The following is a 13,396-nucleotide window of genomic DNA, read 5'->3' as shown; positions in this document are numbered from 1 at the left end:
ATGAGCCAGTCACAGAGCAGGGCAGGAGAGGAGCAGTGGCTCCATGGGATGCTTCCCCCAACCTCGCAGAAGGCCACACATCAGCACTCTCCACAGGTTCCAGGTTTCGCAGCTGTACAGGGGACAAGGCTGCTCTCTGCGGCACCAGCTCCGCACACATCCACATGCGTTTCCTTCCGGGGGCTTGTTGCCGAGCACAAGCTGCCCTTGGTTCCATGCTTGAAACTGCCCCTGGGAGGGGACTGTGGGGGCAGGGGCGGTGTCATCTCCAGAGGAAGCCATGCAGCCATGGAGTCCCAGTGTGAGTGCCCCATCTCTGCGAGAGTCCAGAGAGTTGCGACCCACCATAGCCCTCGGGGAAGGCCTCCATTTCCTAAGCCCTGTGCGGTATTCCCCGCCCATAAAGCGGTTACACCCAGGCACCTGCTAACTCAAGCTGCAAGGGCAAAGCCTCAGGCCTCATCTACATGGGAAAGTTGTTCTGATTTGATGTCAGGGGTGAATTTAAAGCAGTGCAGCTACCCCACTAAACCCCCCCTTTAAGCTCACGGCACGGGAAGGGGTTAAGCTAAACTGAAGGAAAAAAAAAAAAAGGCTGCTCTTCTACCAGATTGTGAGTTTCCTCCCGGGGTCACCCCAGGATAACTCTACCCATGGAACTGGTACAGTTCTCCCCACTGCACCGGCCCTACAGCACAATAGCTGCCACCCAGCCCTGTCCACTCCCCAAAGGGCGTTCTTACTGCACTAACACTTTAAATCCAGCAGTCAGCTACCTGGCAAGGCTGGAATCATGCCAAGGAGCTGCACTGCGTAATGGGCGCCCTCACCCACACAGCACACGCTAGTCACCAGCTCCATGAGGCAAAGGGGCTGAGCAGGCCTCGCATTGACCAGCTGCTCAGCACCCCCGTAGGAGAATGTACCCCTGGGGGTCTGAATGGGTGGAGCTCCAAGAGACCCCAGCACCAGACCCCAGCTTCCTGGAATGGATCTTAGAATCTCAGGGTTGGAAGGGACCTCAGGAAGTATCTAGTCCAATTCCCAACCAAATCAATGGATCAGATGTGGGTGGGAAGAGAATGGTCTGTTTGGAGGGGAGGAGGGAAGAAAGGAGGCGGGGATGAGAAGCGGCCTTACTTTCGTATGGAACTCCATTTTGGTTCTCAGCAGTTTGAGGTAGATGCTGCACAGCTGCCCATAGCCCTCACTCAGATGACTCTGTAGAACAGGAGAAAGCAGAAAATGAGGCACCAGGGTCTGATGCTGGTGAGACACCTGCTCTGGGATGCCAAGGTTTGCACCTTCCCTACTGGAGAGGCCGACAGCTTATGGAATTGCATGACGCCTTTAAGATGCAGGCCTACAAAATCTCCCCGTGCTTTATACATTCCTGTCCTTCCTCTACTTTGGGTTTGTTTATTCACCCCAGTACACAAACGGACCACAAGGCTCAGCAACTGGGTGCGTCACCCCCTGTATTTACTTAAGTTGCACATTTCAAGTCACTAATCTTTCTGCACCAATAACTAACTATCTGCAGCCCACATTCTCTGTTCCCAGGGCTCCCTGTTTCCGGAGGCACTAATTGCAGGACAAGGTCTCTTTGATTCCAGCTCCTGAGCTCTGCTGGCCGCCCTCCGAGCAGGGCGGCTGCTGCTTCAGTACTGGACACACACAATAGCATTTCCCCCATTGTTTCCCAAGCTAGCCAGGTCGCTGCATGCAACACAATTGCTGACAGTGCCAGACCAAGCCAAAAGGATTGGTACTTACCATGCTCATCTCTGTCTGCTAGACAGATCGATCAGCATGTTGTTAAAAAGCCCAGGAAAGGGAGAAAAACCTCACAGCAACTAGGGAATGAATCTTTACAGCATGTAGCATACACCAGACCACACATCACTGATCTGGAATATCCTCCCACCCACTAGGAGAGCATTACCCACAAGCTGGGGTGCATCTTGGCAAGTGGGCTGTTGTCACCTTTGCATTTACCCTGGACTATGGCATGATAAGGCTCAGAAGAGTTAAGTTCTGATATGTGACCTCTACCCACAACATACCCCTGAAGATCTTGATACCATGTTTAAAAATCAGGGTGAACAGGCTCAGGCAGCTCTGGGAGGGTCTCAGGGTGAGGTGTGCACCAGATGTATTCACTCAGAGACTAACTGGCATGGTCCCCTTCTGCATGAAGCATTATTCAGCCCGTAACTGGGACCCTGAGCCCGGTTAGCTGCTGGACTGGCAGAATCCCTAGCCAGACTAGCTGGCCCTGGTACCAGCGTTGCAATCGTAAGTCTCCTGCTTCTGCAGAGCTGGGGTTTAACCACCACCTCGGTACAGGGGAAGGGGGTTGAACACCCTAGATTTGTATTTATTTTAACAATTCATACTGAAAGCAAAATTCTGCCACTGAAGTGAGTGGGAGCTCTTCATCTGAGACTGGCTCTGGCCCCACGTGCACGCTAGGCTCTGAGAGCACGTGGTCCCCCAGCCTGCCAGGTTACAGTTCACAGTGGGCCCCCTTTGAGCATCTGTTGCTTCTGGGCTAACCCCACTGTCTGGTTCCCTAGCAGAGCTTTACGCCACCACTTCAAGGCACAAGGCTCACAGGTGTGGGCAGGGAACAAATGGCTGAACTAACTTACAAAGCGACGAGATGGCAACTCACCTGTTTCCAATGGCAGCGATTTGCACAGGGCTGGTTTAATGCGAACCAAAGCAGGCAATGAGTGCATAACGCCTGCTGCCCAGGGAGGGGGATGGGAAAATATTCGCAATCAAAGAAAAAGGAAAGGTGCCACATTCTGCCCCAGCTGAGAAGAGTCATTGGAGTTGCTTGGGGGTGGTGGGGAGAGAGAGGGCAAGCAGAGATGTGCTGGGAGCACACGAAATCTGCTGCCCGCTGGTGGGCATCACACAGACACATCCCTGGGAGCAGAAGGGAAAACCCCAATGAATGGAACCTGTCAAAGGACAGAGCGGAACCCAAAGCAAGACAAAAAGTTGTGTGCATCTGTGCGCCTGGTCATGCAGGACTCTGCCTGCACGTCTCTCTGGGTGTGCACGCTGCCAATTCATTTGCCTCTTTTCGGAATTCGTAATCCTTCCTGTTTGACTCATTTTAATGACAGCCACTTAACGCCTCCCAGCTCCGGCTCTCCATTCTGCACAGAGGGGGCTGGGGTTGCGGGTAGGGGGTGTTATAGCAGAACCACTGAGAACTATTTTTTTTTTGTTACTTAGTACCGTACAGCACCCAGGAGCCTTTGTAGGGACAGGCTTAGCCTATTAGCAATAAGTGAATTCATCTCTGGCCTGTGGAAAGAGACTGGTCATCTAACTGCAGCCCATTTCTCCACAGCATGGTATAGGCAAAGCTGCCAAAAGACCTGGGGTTTGCTGATGACATGGACTTCCCAGACAGAGCCTAACACCGGGCTGCCTCTGCCCCATGTGCTTGTTGCTCTCTCTGGCTGCAGCGTGTGGATCTTGCTTGTTGCTTTTCATTCTCCTGACAGTTCTGCTTCATATCCCAAGTCAACCTCAGGCATTTTCATGGCATCAGTTGGCTCAGCACCTGCTCACGTAGCTCCTTGGTCTTTCCTCTGAAATCTCGTCTGCCACATTAGCTTGGACGGTCGGTGGTGGGACGCCACAACATGCCATGGAACTGGCAGCAGCCCAGCGGGCTTTCCCGCCACCCCGGCTCAGGTACCGAGGAAATCTTACAATATTAAGAAACTGTACTCAGCAGTGGGGAGGGGTATCTCCTAACGCCGCCCCCTCCCAAAGGGGGTCCTGCTCAACCAACTGTGTTTGCTACAGGGCTCCTGATCTGCCCACATCAGCTTTGAACCATACCCACCAGGACAACACACTCCTTGTGATGTGGCTAGAGAGGGCTGCAGGGCAAGCGTGGCTCATTCTAAACAGCTCCTATCTCAGCCTTTACCCCAACAGTAGGCACCATGGCTGGTGTACTGGGCCCCAGTCCTGCAATAGCGCCTATGCAGCTGACACCTGTGCCTTGTGGAGCCCCACTGATTTCCACAGGGCTCTGTTCATGCAGCCCCCTGTGCAAAGAGCCACTACTGAAGGCAATAGGTCCCCCCCCAAGTTGCTGGTCAGGTTTTACTTGTTTTCCGCCAGGTAACAGAATGCCCAGTGGCTAGATTTGGCCTTCCCAAAACACCTTAGGTTGTGAGTATAGACCAGGGGTCCCCAACACGGTGCCTGCTAGTGGTGCAGAAATTCAGCACCAACGCCTCTCGATGATGCCACTTGCCGCCGACACGTGACGTCATCGAGAGGCGTCGCCGCTGAAATGCCGCAGAAATTCAGCAGCATTTCGGCGAGTGCTCCACTGCCGCCACGATCCTTCATCTGGCGCCTGCCAGACAAAAAAGGTTGGGAAGCACTGATATAGACCCTTACCCTCTCGAAAAACTCTGTGTTGTGTGAAATTAGCTGTTAGGATTGGAATCTTTTGTAACTGATTATTGGAGAACCCCTGCCCCCACCCCAAATGAGCAAATATCCATACTGTCCCCAGCGAGACAGGGGGTGAAGCAGAGACACTCCTGCCTTCACAGTCACTCAGGAGAGACTGCACACTGCTAGCAGATACATCAGGAATATGTCAAACCAAAACAATCGCCATTCACGTATTAAGAATGAGCTGGTGCCTTTCCCAGCCTCCTCAAAAACAGTCCACACCCTGTGCAGAGTCCAAACTCACCCCTTTTCTGACTGGACATGGACCCCGGGAATGAGAACTGGGATTATACAATTGTATCATCTTGACCTCTGTATAAAGTTTGGCCCAGTGCATCAGGAGGCAAAGTTAAGGCTGGGTGGACAGTGTGAAGGACAAAGAGTAAAGAACTGGGTGACCAGGTCCTTTAGCTGCCAGCATCCAGCCTGTCTAACGTCTGGGTTTTTAAGGGGCTGGGGTGTTTTTGTGAAGCCAGGGTAATATTTTGGCTGTTCGCTGGACTACAGCAAAACTAACGTTCAACCATAACTTGCGTTCCACATGGTTTTTGTTTATGAATTTCTTGTACTGCCCCCATCCATTTAAAATGAGCTCCCACAGCTCACCCTGAGTTTCTGTCTGACCTCTGCAGGAGAGGAGCTCTGCTCCATTTAGGATCTTTTACAGATTTTGTGAGGCTCCTCAAAGGATTTCCCTTGGCCAGACATTTGCAAGCCCACGGGAGGTCTGCGTGAAGGCCCCTGGGCAGCATATCGGCTTAGTGGACAGCATACAGGGCAATGGTTCAGGGAAAGAGGTATCTATTCACACTGAAAATTTTAACCCCCATGTCTTTCCCTGTCTCCCCAGGTTCCCTGCACTCACTGCCTGCCATGGCCTCTCTCACCTGCCCCATTCCATGTCCCCCATCTCCATTAGGCTACCGAGGCTCCCTGCACTCCTCCATGTGATATGGGCAAGCACAGACTCCTGGCTACTCCAGCTGCCCTTGTGACCCTGACACTCTCCAACCCCCCTCTTGGAGGCCAGCCTTGCCACCTTTCCGTTTGCTGTTTAGTGCCCCACCTATGGCTGGGCCTAGCAGCAGGAGCTCTATTATAAATGTTCTTCATAGTAAACTCGGCCCAATGCAATCTCTCAGGCTGGGTCCCTCCTCTTAACAAGGCCAACCCGGCCAGACAGATCTGGCGTTTCTAGGCCAAGCCATTCTGGAGCAACGAGGAGCCAAGATTTTAGAAAGTCAAGCAGAGCTCTGATTTCCAAGCAGCGCTGACTTTAAATCTCTGATTTCCACTCCGCTTCCTAGAGACACAACACAAGGGCACAACAATCCCGAGCCTCGTCTCTCTGGGGGGAGACGCAATCACGCTGACAACGGGGAGCTAGCTTCAGCTTGAAACTGCTTCTCTGTGATACAGGCTTCCATTGCAGCCCAGGGAGAGACACGCTCTGGACAGCCCTAGGGCAGGGGAAGGAGGAAGGCAGCTGTCTGCCTAGCTTCAGTTAGGCTCTGCCTATTGCTTCATAGACAAAGTACCTGGCAAACCACCACCAGGGCCTGCTGTTCTTCCTTTAAGAGGCGCAGGGCTTCCTAGCACCACCTCCCAGCATGAGCGCCAGTTGGCGTCCAGGAGGAAATTCCCCCATGGCAAGCCAGCCACTCACCCACATCCTGCTCATGTCGTTCAGCTCGTTCTTGTACCTCACAGAGTCTTTCAGGACCTGGAAGGGAAAATGAGAGGAGGCCATTGGAGAGCAAAGAAGGGGCACAGAAGCTGCCAGAGAGCCAGCCATGTTCACAGGCTCCTGGCCCCAGAGGGGAAAGGTCTAGCTAGGGGGCAAGTTTGATCTAGTGATTAGAGCAAGAAATGAGGATCAGGACTCCTGGGTTCTATTCCCAGCTCTGTCCCAGACTAGTTATGTCACCATTGGCAAGTCACTGATACTCCGTGCCTCAGTTTCCCCATCTGTACAGTGGAAAGGACCATCCCATCTTACCCACCTTGTCTAGGGCTTTATTTGTCACTGACTGTAACTGGCCTGAGACTCTCTGATGGAAGGGGGTGGGAGGCACAGCATTATTGTTGTTGAAATCCACATGGCTGAGGGAGTGGGCTTCCTAGGCCTCTAGCGGTGCGGAGAGGAGAGAATGGGGGTGAGCAGAGCGCTGGCTGACTGGCAGGGAATGGTGAGGGCTGCAGGGTTAGTCCTGGGGTGAATACTTGTCTCCCTTCCCAGGGCTCAGCTTTTGGATTGGGGGGGCAGGGGAGGCGGTGATGCATTAACCCTTTCTACTCTTGCCATTGGTCTGCTGCAGAGCTGGGCCTGACAGCACCCAGGAGTGCGCAGGGGCCACAGCACAGCAGGACAGAGAGGCTGGGGCTCATCAGACTCTAAGGAAGGAGGAGTTGGAAACATATAATGTGGGGCAGGCTAGAAAGCTGGGGGTGGGGGAACGGAGGCAATAAATGCAGACATATTCCCACCCTGTTCATCACCCCTCACTCCCCTCACTTTCCAGTGACGAGTGCACACTGGCAACTCCAGGAGTGCACAAATCATGAGACCAGCTTAAAATCACAATATTTTTTAATAATAAATGGTTGGAGGATTTTTTGGACCTTCCCGGCTTTGGGACCTTTAGGATTTGTGCTTTGCTCTGCAACCGGTACTTTTTTTTTTTAAAATGCAAGCTGACATTCTCATAGTCACAGGACTCCGGGAGCTGGGGCCTTAAGAAAAACACCAAAATTTTGCAAAGCCCACAATAAAAGTCACAAGAGTTGGCAACATTTGGGTGGCCTCTCAGGTCTTCCTATTCCTGGCCCAATAGGGGCTGAAAGCACTTGAGGCAATCACAGTATTCCTCTCCCGTACCGCCCCCCATCTGGCACTACCAGCGACACGGCCGTGCACGTACATTTGGGTGTCCATCACGGAGGAGCTTGTGGAACACGTGGCAGAACTTCCAACAGAGCACGGCGTTGCTGGAGAGGGGTAGTCGGTTGACGACAGACCAGAAGGTCTGAGCTCCTTTCTCGTGGTGGGTTCCCAGGATGCATGGTGAGAGGAAGGCTAAGGAAAAGCCAATGACTTAGCTCAGAGTGCACAGGAGTGACAGGGACACCCACAAAACACAATAGCCCAGAGACAATGAGGCTTGCTGGCTGTCATGGGATAAAAGGGAAGGTCCTTTCATGGATTGAGAAATGGTTAAAAGACTGGGAACAAAGGGTAGGAATTAATGGTAAATTCTCAGAATGGAGAGGGGTAACTAGTGGTGTTCCCTAAGGGTCAGTCCTAGGACCAATACTATTCAATTTATTCATAAATGATCTGGAGAAAGGGGTTAACAGTGAGGTGGCAAAGTTTGCAAATGATACTAAACTACTCAAGATAGTTAAGACCAAAGCAGATTGTGAAGAACTTCAAAAAGATCTCACAAAACTAAGTGATTGGGCAACAAAATGGAAAATGAAATTTAATGTGGATAAATGTAAAGTAATGCACCCTGGAAAAAATAACCTCAACTATACATACAATATGACGGGGGCTAATTTAGCTACAACAAGCCAGGAAAAAGATCTTGGAGTCATCGTGGATAGTTCTCTGAAGATGTCCACGCAGTGTGCAGAGGCGGTCAAAAAAGCAAACAGGATGATAGGAATCATTAAAAAGGGGCTAGAGAATAAGAGTGAGAATATGTTATTGCCCTTATATAAATCCATGGTACGCCCATATCTCGAATACTGTGTACAGATGTGGTCTCCTCACCTCAAAAAAGATATTCTAGCACTAGAAAAGGTTCAGAAAAGGGCAACTAAAGTGATTAGGGGTTTGGAGAGGGTCCCATATGAGGAAAGATTAAAGAGGCTAGGCCTCTTCAGCTTGGAAAAGAGGAGACTAAGGGGGGATATGACAGAGGTATATAAAATCATGAGTGACGTGGAGAAAGTGGATAAGGAAAAGTTATTTACTTATTCCCATAATACAAGAACTAGGGGCCACCAAATAAAATTAATAGGTAGCAGGTTTAAAAGAAATAAAAGGAAGTTCTTCTTCACACAGCGCAGTCAACTTGTGGAACTCCTTACCTGAGGAGGTTGTGAAAGCTAGGACTATAATAATGTTTAAAAGGGAACTGGATAAATTCATGGTGGTTAAGTCCATAAATGGCTATTAGCCAGGAAGGGTAAAGAATGGTGTCCCTAGCCTCTGTTCATCAGAGGATGGAGATGGATGGCAGGAAAGAGATCACTTGATCATTGCCTGTTAGCTTCACTCCCTCTGGGGCACCTGGCACTGGCCACTGTGGGTAGACAGATACTGGGCTAGATGGACCTTTGGTCTGACCCAGTACAGCTGTTCTTATGTTCTTCTGTTCCCAGGATACCTCCTCCCTCTGTTCTGGATCCCAAAGGCAGCATGAAGGTAGAGAGCAACTGGGAACTCCCCTCCTGTGGAGAGGTTTCTACCCACACAATGAGGGGGGAAGGATAGCTCAGTGGTTTGAGCATTGACCTGCTAAACCCAGGGTTGTGAGTTCAATCCTTGAGGGGGCCATTTAGGGATCTGGGGCAAAAATCTGTCTGGGGATTGGTACTGCTTTGAGCAGGGGGTTGGACTAGATACCTCCTGACATCCTTTCCAACTCTGAGATTCTATGAACCAGCACACGTCAGCAAAAGGCACTAGGTACCTGAAGTGCACAGGCCCTGCTGTGCTGGGGAAAGGAAGCAAGATCCTTTCAGGGCGCCAGCCAACAATGTGCTTCCAAACCCAAACCAGCCAGCAGAGCTGCTGGAACCTGCAGCTGCTCTTCCTCTCTCCCGGCTGCTTTCTTCCCCAGCTGTCACTGGAACTGCCCAGAAACCCCTTGCCATACACACATCTGCTATGTACTGTCTGCCCCTCATCCGTCCTGGGCCTTCAGATCCCCAGCCCAGGCTGCCGAGCTGAAGCAGCAGCTGCTCCCCTCTGTGTGGGCCAGCCACTAGAGGGAGAACGTGACACACACTGCCCGTGGATTACTCAACTATTTGCTAGAGCAAAGCGGGGGCGGGGGAGGGCACGATTCCTGGGTTTGATTCCCGGCTCAGGGAAGACAGGAGGGTAGCTGCAGATAGGACAGCCAAGCTCATAGATTTGGCACCGTCAGTCTAAAAGGCAGCGTGACTGAAATGTGGGTGTGCTAAATTAAAGATCTAGGGTCCACACCAGTTCTGCCTCCAGTGGCCTCGTGCAATTTCTCAGTTAAACTGGGAGGGGCTGATCCTTGTCTGTCTCAGAAGGCAGGGGGCTGAAGCCTGGGTCAGCAATACGGGGTGTGAAATGCACAGAAGCAGAAGTAGCAGTGAATGGAAGAGATGAGGCTTGAACTCACAATCCCTGGATTCCAACCCTCTCTGCTCTCCCTACAGGCTGTTCTGCAGGGGAGGTGAAGCAGTTTCTCGTTGCCCACCTCAGTGGATCAGGCATCCTGATGAAGTGGAAATACAGAACGTCCCACTAAATCTGGTACATTTGAGAGCTCTGCCTACAGGCCATGCAGGTCCTGTCACGTGAGGCCGGTGCAGACCCCTGCGTAGTGCTCTGGGGAGCAGAACAGCCATGCTAACTCTTTCTATAGACTGGGAACGCAGAAGGGGGATCGGCCTGACAGGGAGCCTGCTGTATCAAGAAGCTAAGAGCCAACAGGACCGCAGTGGAGCTTTATCTCCAGGCCTGGGATCCCCAGGCACTAACAGCTTTCCCACTGAAAACAGGCCTGAGACAAAAACCAAAAGGCCCCATGCAGAATGAAAGCCTGGAAACAGCCCTGCAACAGACATCCCACTGTCAGATAAATCAAGGCGGCTGCTCCTGTAAGCCGCTGGAGCTTGGTTCTCTTCAGGAAGGTGGAATGAGCATAGCCCCACCAGCTGAGCTCCCCACACACCAGCCAGCCAACCTGCAGCCAGGAGCTCAAGCCTTAGCTAGGCAGCAGAGAACTTCAAATGGCCAGGGACATTCTGGTCTTTCCCAGTGAGGAAGAGGCGACAGGCCGTTCCCAAGTCACTGCCTAAGGCCCAGGGACACATTGTGCCATGGGGGTTCAAACCAAGCAGCCCCCCTTTCCAGCGCCATGCCCTCTCCCCTCCAAAGACTCCCCCACGCCCACACTGGGGCTGAGCCCCTAGAGTGTCTAGGAGAATTCGGTCTGCCACTGAGTCCAGGCTGGTCTAGGGCCCTGGTCTCTCCAGCTAGGGGAAACATCACCCAGCTCCCCATTTCCAGCACTGGCAGGTATCGCTCGTTGTGAACCCTTCCATGCTTTGACAACAATGGCCCAGGAGCTTCAGCTACACTCAGAGGATCCACCAGTCCCCAGATCCTCTAGGCTGAGGTCTCGCCTGCTCCCACTTGCCTGGCGCTGGAGCTGGGATCTGGGTGATGCCGAACCTCACGGGTTCAGAAAGCGAAATGCTCCCCAGTTCTTCTCCCTACAAAGTGGAATGATTTGGAGGGCACCTGCTGCACGTTCCTGGCTCCCGGTCAGCCGCACAGCTGCCAAAATACATTCTTCAGCGGGATCTGAACTATTCGGACCTCTGGGCTGTCAGGCTTAAGCACACCTGGTATTTATAACCACGCTAAAGCTCATTAGGGTGGAGGTAACAAGCGAGGAATGACAACACGCTCCCCCTTCTTGCAACTATGGCCCCTCTGCCTGGCTAGGCCTTTCCAAGCTAACATTTACCACCATTGCTACCACTGGGGCAGCTCTGGGGTTGGGGGAGAAAGGGGGGAAGGGATGGCAGTGTGGAAGCACCAAGCATGGACACAACTCCAAGCAGCAGCTGGCATAGACCTGCTCAGAGCAAGGCTACAGCACCGGGAGAGAAAGGACAGTGCCGTGCCAGAATCAATCACTCACCACCACCCTCCCTTGCCCACTCGGACTCTTCCCTTCAGGAATCCCACTCCTCCTCCTGCTGGGTAGAGGGGATCCCAGTGGGATTTTGGCTCTAACCCCTCCATTTAGCAGAGGGGAACCCTGCGACATCTGTCACAGCCAATCCATGAGGGGCTCTTGCTATGATGGCTGCTCTCTGCCCAGGGCCGGCTTTAGCAAGTGCGGGGCTCAATTCGTACTCACCCGGCAGCACTCCGAGTCTTCAGTGGCACTCAAGGACTCGCCGCTGAAATGCCGCCGAAGACCCGGAGCGAGTGACGGGCCTGCCGCTGAAATGCCGCCGAAGACCTGGAGTGAGTGAAGGGCCCACTGCCGAAGACCCTCCAGAGTGCTGCCGGGTGAGTAAAAATTAAAAAGGAGCCGGTGCGGGGCCCTCTTAGGCACAGGGCCCGATTCCAGGGAATTGGCCTAAAGCCGGCCCTGTCTCTGCTCACTTCCACACCTGTACCTCCACCTAGCCCCAGCTGCCTTCCAGCCAGTTTCCAGTCGACTCCCACACTTGCCTGTCCTGCAGCCAACTCTGAAAAGGATATTTCTGGCGTGTTTCTCCTTGACAGCCACTTCCTGTGTGTTAATGGCCTTATTGATGCTGACGGTCTGAAAAACAGAAAAGGGGTATGTGAGCATTAGCTGTGAAGGGCATGGAGGTGGTCAGGGTCCCAGGCTGATTCAAATCCTCCCACGGCCACGTACACAGCTCCCTTTGCTTCTTGCACCTGTTGATGGCTGGTATCGATCCAGGCGCCTGTCTCTGGACGAGGCCCCTCTGCCATGCCAGCTGGACTCTGACAACTCCAGAATGCATTTCTAGGAGCGGCTACGCTCAACTGATGCCAGGATTCATTTGCTCAGCACAATAATGAGGCAATTAAGCAGTGACTACAAAGAATAATCCCCCACACCTGCCCCTCTCCGGCAAGGGAAGGGCAAAGAGAAATGAAGCCAGAGTCAGACCCACTTCCCTGCCCTGGGACAATGGTCATGGAGCCAGCGGGCTCTGGCTCATGGGGGGACGGGGGGGGCTGGGAGTCACCATGCTGTTGGTGCCAAATGCAGAGGGCAGCTGCCCAGGACAGCAAGGGCCCAGTCCTAATCCAGGTTGGGAATTCAGGAAACCCAGCCCTCGGATCCATGGCACATTTGGGAGGAGACAGGCTAGTTCTCTAGTGCTGGAAATGTAGGCTTCAAAATGCAAAAGGAGAACTGTGGGGTAATGGAGCCCAGGACAGGGATGGAGGAGAGAACCCAGCTCCTGGTTGTCCACTATGCACGGGGAGATGAGGCAGGGCAGGAACCACCCTGTTAACCTTCCCCAAAGAGGGGCAAGGAGGGGAGCCAAAGGTGATGCTGTTGCTCAGCTTCCACCCAAGCCTGCACAGGGAAGCAGACAAACCCTCAAACCACTGGGCAAAGTCCCCTCCTCCACACGCTGCTCACCTGGCACCTTGGGCGATCTCAAAACCAGGGAGACTCAAGGGAAGGAGAGGGAACAGCAGCAAGGGCCACCTGTCTGACTGACACCCTCCTCCTGATCTGCCACACTCCTCTAAGCTCAGAGAGCCATGCAACACACGGCTTGGCTCAAAGCCTGCTGGGCTCCTCCACTTCTAAATCTGAAAGCTCCCTGCCCTGTGCTGAGGAAGAGCCTGCACACAAAGCCGAGACAAGGCAGTGCTTTGAAGTCTGAGCCAGACCCAGTCCAACAAGGGTCCCCAGGGCAGGGGACTCAGAAAGCAGAGATCTGGCAGGTTCCACTTAACCCTAGTGCTCTGTTTCTTGGACCGATTGCACTCCAGGGGCAGGGCTCCACTGCTCCCTGAGAAGATGAAGAGGGAACCCCTCCTGACAGAGGAATGGGTTTGGTTAGTCAATCCAAGTTCCCTTTCCTTCACACGGTCCCATCTCTCCTGCTTTCACCCTCTCACATAGTCTGGGCA

General features: G+C 52.9%; 1 protein-coding gene across 4 annotated transcripts in view; it reads right to left on the bottom strand.

The window, feature by feature from the left end:
* Positions 1–13,396, bottom strand: part of HIP1 (huntingtin interacting protein 1) — a 141,753-nt gene that overhangs the window by 41,202 nt on the left and 87,155 nt on the right. For all 4 annotated transcript variants that reach the window (XM_030536606.1, XM_030536608.1, XM_030536607.1 and 1 more), the window contains exons 2-5: positions 11,993–12,056; positions 7,425–7,567; positions 6,170–6,226; positions 1,141–1,221 (exon numbers count right to left, since the gene is read on the bottom strand). In XM_030536606.1, the coding sequence (XP_030392466.1) occupies positions 1,141–1,221; positions 6,170–6,226; positions 7,425–7,567; positions 11,993–12,056 (345 nt within the window). The remainder of the gene's footprint in view (positions 1–1,140; positions 1,222–6,169; positions 6,227–7,424; positions 7,568–11,992; positions 12,057–13,396) is intronic.

The sequence above is a fragment of the Gopherus evgoodei genome, chromosome 17 (genome assembly GCF_007399415.2).
Source record: "Gopherus evgoodei ecotype Sinaloan lineage chromosome 17, rGopEvg1_v1.p, whole genome shotgun sequence".
NCBI lineage: Eukaryota > Metazoa > Chordata > Testudines > Testudinidae > Gopherus > Gopherus evgoodei.
The sequence above is the reverse complement of the archived record's forward strand: the minus strand, read 5'-3'. Positions and strand labels throughout refer to the sequence as shown.